This window comes from Eriocheir sinensis, chromosome 12 (assembly GCF_024679095.1).
Source record: "Eriocheir sinensis breed Jianghai 21 chromosome 12, ASM2467909v1, whole genome shotgun sequence".
Lineage (NCBI taxonomy): Eukaryota > Metazoa > Arthropoda > Malacostraca > Decapoda > Varunidae > Eriocheir > Eriocheir sinensis.
In genome coordinates, this window is record NC_066520.1 from 21,213,331 (window position 1) to 21,221,455 (window position 8,125).

General features: G+C 46.8%; 1 protein-coding gene and 1 long non-coding RNA gene across 2 annotated transcripts in view; one reads left to right on the forward strand and one right to left on the reverse strand.

The window, feature by feature from the left end:
* LOC126997608 (uncharacterized) overlaps window positions 1-6,879 on the forward strand; it is a 106,135-nt gene extending 99,256 nt beyond the window's left edge. Inside the window, exon 3 of the long non-coding RNA XR_007752216.1 lies at window positions 6,673-6,879. This is a non-coding gene — a long non-coding RNA (uncharacterized LOC126997608). The remainder of the gene's footprint in view (window positions 1-6,672) is intronic.
* LOC126997607 (ABC transporter F family member 4-like) lies at window positions 2,096-5,016 on the reverse strand. Its single transcript, XM_050858791.1, has 2 exons — window positions 3,354-5,016; window positions 2,096-3,197 (listed from the first exon to the last, which is right to left on the reverse strand). The coding sequence occupies exons 1-2, from the start codon at window positions 4,531-4,533 to the stop codon at window positions 2,617-2,619; spliced, it is 1,761 nt and encodes a 586-aa protein (XP_050714748.1). The 5' UTR covers window positions 4,534-5,016; the 3' UTR covers window positions 2,096-2,616.
* Window positions 6,880-8,125: the final 1,246 nt, after the last annotated feature.

The following is an 8,125-nucleotide window of genomic DNA, read 5'->3' on the forward strand; positions in this document are numbered from 1 at the left end:
TTAAGCTAATGCAGATAGGTTACGTTAGGGGTTGTAAAATGGCCGTAGTTAAAGGAGGAGGAGGAGGAGGAGGAAGATGAGGAGGAGAAGGAGGAGGAGGAGGAGGAGGAGGAGGGGCTGAGATCTTACGGTGTAGAGAGTAACGAAGAGAGACTTATAGGGTGACTTAATGACGAGAAAACGACTTAATGACGAGAAAACGCCACTGAAGAAAACACACACACACACACACACACACACACACACACACACTTACTCACCTTGGTCGTCAGAGGTCACCAGTTCTGTACTTGTCACTGGATAGAATACGGACGAGCGGGTGGTGGTGTGAAGGATCTCGGAAGCTGATGATACGACTCTGCCCCGTCTTTAAGGAGGTGCAGGCGGTAGAGGAAAAAGAGGAGGAGGAGGAGAAGGAGGAGGAGGACGCCGGGGTATATATTCTTCAGGACTGGTTTGCTTTCGATTGAGTTTGCGTGATTCGTGTGTTTTGGCGGTTTTGTTTCCGGAGTCCCCAGCACACACACACACACACACACACACACACCTGGAGGGCACCGAGCACCACGCCCCTAGGCCCTCGACACCTGCCGCCCTACACCTGCACGCAGCCGAAACACTCCACTACGACACATGGCGAGCGCACAGCATTAAATTCCGGCAGGGGAACACGTGGAGCTGTATCGATCGGCCACCTCGTCACTCTACTGTTTCGCTCTTGCACGTAAGCCTCACAGCAGCACTGGGGGATGCGCGGCGTGTCGGTAGCAGGCTAGGGATTGGGTTCTGTCATGGCCGGCGAAGCTTCAACGCGCACACCCTCCCATTGCCTCCTCCCGAGCACTACTGACACCTGTGGCTTCTTGACGCTCTTGGCCCCGCCCCTCCGCTGACTTGCACGAGACCGCTCACTAGGCCGCCTCCATCCTCCTCCTCCTTGAACCCTCTTGATCTCCTATGCTTAGTGGTTACTGAGAGAGAGAGAGAGAGAGAGAGAGAGAGAGAGAGAGAGAGAGAGAGAGAGAGAGAAACTTTGTCCACCAAGAAGGAAGCTCTTGTGAAATAATGATAGGAAACGTAGACCTTGAACTTAGCTACATGGTGTAAAGTATGCGATTGTACACGTAATCTATTTAATCAGCGCCATCCACGCGCGTCCTGTCGGCGAAAAGCAAATAACAGAATCTTGTGACTGACTGAGAACACCCTCACTAAGGCGTCCAAACTACTAATGGTGTGTTTGGCAAAGATCCTGAGGGTGTGCGGAGCTGTAGAGGGTTGCACAGTGCTGGGAAGGGACTGGAAAGGCTGCTGTTTCTGAGGCCACTTCACAGCTTTTGCAATTAACTACAGTAAGGCTTATTGTTCGAGGAGAGGAAAGAGTTCAGGGGCTTAAGAAAAAAGGAAGACTATTATCCGCAACATGTTACTTACAGCCGGCTTTTTTTAGCGGGCTTTTTTTTTCATAGCGGGCTTTTTTTAGTGGGCTTTTTTCATAGCGGGCTTTTTTTAGCGGGCTTTTTTTCATAGCAGGCTTTTCTTTAGCGGGCTTTTTTTCATAGCGGGCTTTTTTTTTCATTATTGTTTTTTTTTTCACGCCCTTGAACTGTCTCCTTTTCTGTAAAAAAAGAAAAAAAAAAGAAGAAGGCGAAGAGTTGCCACAAAACGATGCCTCATAATGGAGAGGTATTATTTCTCCTTTCGTCCTGAAGGGAAAACATCTGCTTGGAATAATCTGCACGGGTTAGATGTTCTAGAGGTGAAAGAGGCAAGAGAATTTACAAAAAGTGCAATTAATAAAAAAAAAAAAATGTTGACCTATTCAGTGACACATTAATAGTTTTCAATATCTTCATTCCTTGGGGTATTTAGAGTTAAAAAAAATCAATATCTTCATTCCTTGGGGTATTTAGAGTTAAAAAAAATCAATATCTTCATTCCTTGGGGTATTTAGAGTTAAAAAAATCAATATCTTCATTCCTTGGGGTATTTAGAGTTAAAAAAAATCAATATCTTCATTCCTTGGGGTATTTAGAGTTAAAAAAATCAATATCTTCATTCTTTGGGGATTTAAAGTCGAATATGGTTTATCTTTTATTTTTTATTGATTGAAATACAAACACATAAAGTATCATGAAGTTCTTTCCTCACATTCACGAGTATTTGTCAGTCTGGGTACAAAGCAAGTACTGACTCCCACACCTTGAATAAACAATTCTTTAAAATAATGATTCATGCATGTTTTAAAGAGCGACAACAGCACCAGACATTTATTTCGTTAACAGGAGAGCTTTCAAAATCAAGAGCATATTAAGGAACTAAATTCATCTTATTCTCTGTCCTTTAACAACGTTTTTCCTTATAAACTATAAAAAAAACTTCCTTCAGCTTATTTCACCCGTATTCGTCTCTCGCCTGGACTCTACTCAAACGCTTCAGGCTCTTGGTATATGATAATTTTCTAAGGCCACATAAATAATACATCGGGTTCCCAAGCGTGTTTTATCCGTTCATGGCGTAGAAATCTTAGAAAACTACCGCCAGAGGAAATCCCAACATGTAACTTCTACGAGAGCCTCTTGAAACAGATATCCCAGGTGGTCGAAACGTTTGCGACTACCGGTCCAGGTTCTGTTCTTCTTCAACGTTTCTCTCCGTCTCACTTTCCGCCTCCTCGTTGTCACTAGCGTCGCGGCCTTCCAAGTCCATCATCAGGAGTTCGATCGCCACGTCCATGTCGGCGAGATCGTTGAGGACCTTCTGTCTCACCTCCTTCATCTGCTTCTCCTCTAGCTCCTTCTGGAATCTGGAGGAATGGCGGAAGAGTATTGCCGTTTTTGTCTCCACTCCGCCTTCCATCTTGCTATCTTCCTCCTCGTTCTCTTCGTCTTCTCCCATGCTATCTTCCTCCTCGGTCTCTTCGGATTTCTGTGGGTTAATTTTCTTTTTATCTCCTGCCTTTGTTTCGTAAGCGTGCATCTCTTCGGTCTCGACGTCATCGGTTTCGTAGGTTTCTTTCGTTTTCATCGTGTCGTGCAGCGGTGTTGGTGAGGCGTTTTCCGTGCGCTCAAGGATCTCCGCGAGGTGGTCGATGTCGCTGCCGTTGCCGATGTCGTCTCCGCTGAACTCTGCCTCCTGTTCGAATCCCGGTATTATGTAATCTTCCTCGGTGACCTTGTATTCAAACCCGTCCGCCTCTTCGTCTTTATTGCTGCTTGTGTTCCTGTGTTTATTTTTGCCTCGACTCTTCTCCAACTCTGGTTCCTCCATTTCGTTATCGCTCAAGAATTTCCCATCAAAGGCGAACTCTTCTCCTCCTCGGAACTGCTGTGCTTCATCATCGTCGCCTGCACCGTCGTCTTTATTGCTGTTTCTGTTTCTGCGTTTATTTTTGCTTCGCCTCTTCTCAAACTCTGGTTCCTCCTCTTCGTCATCGCTCGAGAATTTCCCATCAAAGGCGAACTCTTCTCCTCCTCGGAACTGCTGTGCTTCATCATCATCGCGGGTGTCTCCCATGTTGCGCCTCTCCCCGCTGTGCCCTGGCTTATCACGTGTCAGGATTTGTAAGAGGATATTATCTTCACCGAAATCACTATCAGCATTCTTCTCAAAATCATAAGACACAGCGTTCATTTTCTTTGCAGCGGTCTGGAGGTCATTGTCTACCTCGTCCATACATATCCGACGTTTGTTGTTTTTTTCTGCCATTTTTTGACTTTGTGTTTTGGGATTTTCTGTTGCATTAGATTCCTCCTCGCTGCTTGTGTCCTTTTCCTGCCTTCTTCCTGCCTTCTTCCTGCCTTCCTGTGCCTTGTTAACCGCGACATACTGTGATTCTCCGTCCCTAGTTACCTCCTTTTTTATCTCCTCGTTCATCTCTTTGAATCCGCTCTTCCGCCACAGACCTTGCTTCTTACCGACAAATGATATATCGTACTTCCTCGTGGCTCTCATATCCTTCCCTTGGTTTTCTTTCACATCTCGTTTGCGTATCTTCTCTTCCTCTCTGCGCTTTCTGCATTCTTCCCTTTGTTTCATTACCTTCCTACAATCTGCTTGGAATTTCAGGATTTCGCTCTGTCGCACCCTTTTCAACAAGTGCTTTTCGTCATTGTATCTCACTTCATTACCTTCCTCGTCATATCCGATGAAGTACCTCTCGTCCCGTGCCGCGTCGAGGCTGAAGGAAGGGAGACTCCTCCTCTGCTCTTCCCAGAAAGGCTCGCCCGCTTTGTCCTTTGCTTTGTACTTCTCGTAGCCGTGGACGAATCGCTGGAACTCATCCTCTTCTTCTTCAGAGAGCAGTTGGTTCTCCTCCTTGAGCCACTTATCCCGCTCCAGAAACTCGGGATATCGCTCAAAAGGGTTCCACTTCGGGGGCCCTCTCGTGACCTTTCCCTTGTTAGAGTTTGAATTAGAAGAGGAGCTGCTGGAGGAGGTGGAGGAGGAGGAGGAAGGGGAGGGCACAAGAGAGTCATCGGGGAAGGCTTCGTGGTAGACGCTGCGGGAGGCATCTTTGGAGGGAGAACTCATGTCGGAGAACGAGCGAGGAGCCCTGATTTGTAGGCCCCGTTTTTGGACTCTTGTGGTGGAGGCAAGAAAACGTGGAGTCCTTGCCGCGTCTCTTCTGTGGCTCTTCGTTGTGGGAGTTGTTGGAGAGTGTGGATTCTTCGTGCCTAGGATACACTTCGAACGACCGTCTTGGCCTTGATGGTATGTGTTCCTTGTGGAGTCTTCGTCCTCCCGCACACACTATCCAGCCTCCTCCTGTGTGGAATGTTTGTTTGTGTCTCGGTGACGGCTGTGATTTGACTCCCAACCGTCACACTGCACGCGGACTGACGAAAGCGATGTTAGATCCTTATGTTTGTGCCACCTCCAAGCTCTCCAGTCTGCCCTCCCGTTCAGTCCCCTCACTCCTACCACCCGTCACTGTCTCCGCTCCTCTTCCTTTTCCTCTTTCCCCCTCCCTTTCATTCCTCTACTCAGTACCTTTCTCTTACTCTTACCTCTGCGTCTTCCCCCTCTTAAGCCAATTATCTTTTTTTTTTTCCTCTTGTTTCATTTTCCGATTTTTAATAATGGTGTGAGTCAGGAGGTTTGTGTGTGTGTGTGTGTGTGTGTGTGTGTGTGTGTGTGTGTGTGTGTGTGTGTGTGTGTGTGTGTGTGTGTGTCTCTCTCTCTCTCTCTCTCTCTCTCTCTCTCTCTCTCTCTCTCTCTCTCTCTCTCTCTCTCTCTCTCTCTCTCTCTCTCTCTCTCTCCAAGACCCTCTTTATATTATAGCGAATTAAAGGCTAAGGAACCACTCCACCATGCGTGATTTCGCTGTGTACCCTCTGGAATGTATACCTTCTTACCCTTCCCTTGAACCCCCTGACACACCACCCTAATAAACCTTGCTGTGTTAAATTGCTTCCCCCTGTTAGCTCCCCTCCCCTTGACGCTACACCCCTCTCTCCCGCACCCCTCAGCCAGGTCGTAATTTTCTGTACTCTTCTCCTACTGAGCTCCTTGCCCTTAACATTCACCTTCCTGCAACTCTCTCCTCGTAGTTCCTCTTCTCTATCTCTGGTTCCTCTTTCCTTTCAATTTTCGTCATCGCTCTTGTTTCCCATCAAAAGCGAACTCTTCCTCTCTTCGGAGCTGCTGGGTGTCCTTGTTGCTTCACCGTCACCTCCACTCATCGCCCAGCTCTGCCTCCCCTGTCCCCTTCTCCCACCTCCTCCTGCCTCCTCGCACCACATAACCACCACTCGTTCCCCTGTCCTCCCGCCCCTGCACCCCCGCTCCCCGCCTTCCTTGCTTTACCTGCCTGCCTGACACGCAAGCTCTGTGATTTAACGGCTTGACCTTCTCTGTGTCGCTTCCCTCACCCGGACGAGGCGCCAGCATTACAGTCGCGTCCCTGCTTGCAGTAATAGTGGCAGTAGTGTCATGGAAATAGTTTTGAGTAGTGGTAGTCGTGTTAATTGAAGTAATAGTAGTTGTCGCAGTTATAGTAGTCTCTGTTTTGGTCTCATTATTCCCTTACTTAAATCTCGTTCACAGAAAACGTAAGCTCACAGGGCTGTCTAGGGCATTACATCGGACCCGTCGCGTGCTAAGGCCTCGTGTTGAGCATGTCTGGCGTTCTTTCACGTTACGTTTAAGCCTCGGAGCACCTGCCCTCCTCAGGTGCAAGTGACCGTGTGAGAGAGTGATGGAGGCCGCAGTGACATTATCTGTGTGACCTTTGTTTATCCTTCTCGGAATTAAGATGATTAAAATGGATGCAAAAGAAAATATAAATATATACTTAGATAGGTACGGACAAGAAAAATACTGCAGATTGCTTGCATATGTAAACCACTATCACAATAATGATAGTGATTGTGATGGTGATGGTAATAATAATAATAATAATAATAATAATAATAATAACAATAATAATAACTAATTTCTGCTATTACTGCTACTACTACTATTACTACTATTACTACTGTTACTGCTACTGCTACTACTACTACTACTACTACTACTACTACTACTGCTACTACTACTACTACTACTACTACTGCTGACAACAACAACAACAACAACAACAACACACACACACACACACACACACACACACACACACACACACACACACACCATGTCACCATAATAACTCCAATGTTTTTTCTTCCACAGGTGAGAAACCGAGAGGTGCAGCGTTTCCTCCGTCCCGCAAGGTAAGGTGACACATATGTGTACAACTCCTCGGGGGTTACTTTTATCGCCTTGAAAGCTGTCATTCGCAGTCTGAACAAACACAATGTCGAGTTAGCACGGACTGACGCATGTTTTATCGTGTTTGACGTGATGTGCCAGTGCGTATAGTGACTCCAAGCTAGTGAGTTATTTGGAGACGAGGCCCTGGAAAACTCTACTTAGAGAAACAGGCGCCATAACTATGGGTCACCGTGAACCTGAAGAAACACTCATTAGAACCCAACTGACCCCCTCTTTGACCTTTAGAAATAATTGATGTGAGAATCGAAAGTGTCTTGTGATACCAACCTATAAGGACGGTATTCTCAAACACTTCAGCCTCCCACACTAACTATTTCCAAAGACCAAAGAGTAGATCAGTCGGGTTCTACTGAGGTTTCTTTAGGTCCAGGTAACAGAGAAAGGGTCAAACTACCACCGGGGTCATAAAACTACCCCTGGAAATGCCCAAAACTACTACGAAAGCCTTGCTGAAAGTGTGGGCTTGGGAGATGACATGTTTAAGAATACGGCCCTTATAGAGTCATGCCTTTGGATTGTTCATGGTGCCAGAATATGTACTAATTGCTGACAAACGGAGGTATGACTTCCCATGCCAAGACCAAGACTAAGGCAAAGAGCTGATTGAAGGCATCCCTAAGTGCCACCGACTCGGCGAAGCGCGTCTTTATGCACCGGTTGACTGCTGACGCCCTGCACTTGGAGCACAGCCCTTCCCACAGGCCCACCAGCAGGTACAGTGATATACTTGTAAATATGCTTGTTGATATACTTGTAAATGTAGGTGAAAAAATGGCTGGAGGGTACTCAGCCCCCTCAGCTTCCCGAGTAAAAGCTCTCGAGTAAATACAGATTACATGGACAGTTTCTCAAATACAGTCAAGCTAACCAACAGATTTCGTCTAATCTAACTAATCTACCTGGGGATGGTAACCAATTGCAGGAAGAGACGGTGGCCTAGTGGTCTCCGTGCGGACGCGGTGAACCCGAGGACCTATGTTCGAGACCCACCGAAGGACCCTGACGATTTTCAACCATCGCTGAGTGGCGGAAGATTACCCACACGCTGCCCAGACCTTCAGGCTACCCTAATTAAGGGGCTATTACACTGGACAAATTTTCCGTGGATCTTCAGTCAAACCACGATTTCTACTAGCTTGATTCTCACTTATTTCTTGTTATTGCTGCTGCTGATGATGGTGAGTAATACCGTCGTCCTTCGGTGAAATCTACCGTAGCTTTGGAAGATCATGGACACGTCAAAAAACCTCGGAAATATTAGAACCACGCCAGCGGAAATCGTGGTTTGACTGAAGATCCACGGAAAATTTGCCCAGTGTAATAGCTCCCTAACTTCAGAAACTTTGTTCAT

What these genes read in the sequence shown, in the direction of transcription:
- LOC126997607 (XM_050858791.1), bottom strand. Translation starts at nt 4,533, where the DNA reads ATGAGTTCTCCCTCCAAAGATGCCTCCCGCAGCGTCTACCACGAAGCC. An exon ending in AAACAGCAATAAAGACGACG is followed by an intron (nt 3,198 to 3,353) that starts GTGCAGGCGACG and finishes ATAAAGACGAAG; the next exon opens with AGGCGGACGGGTTTGAATAC.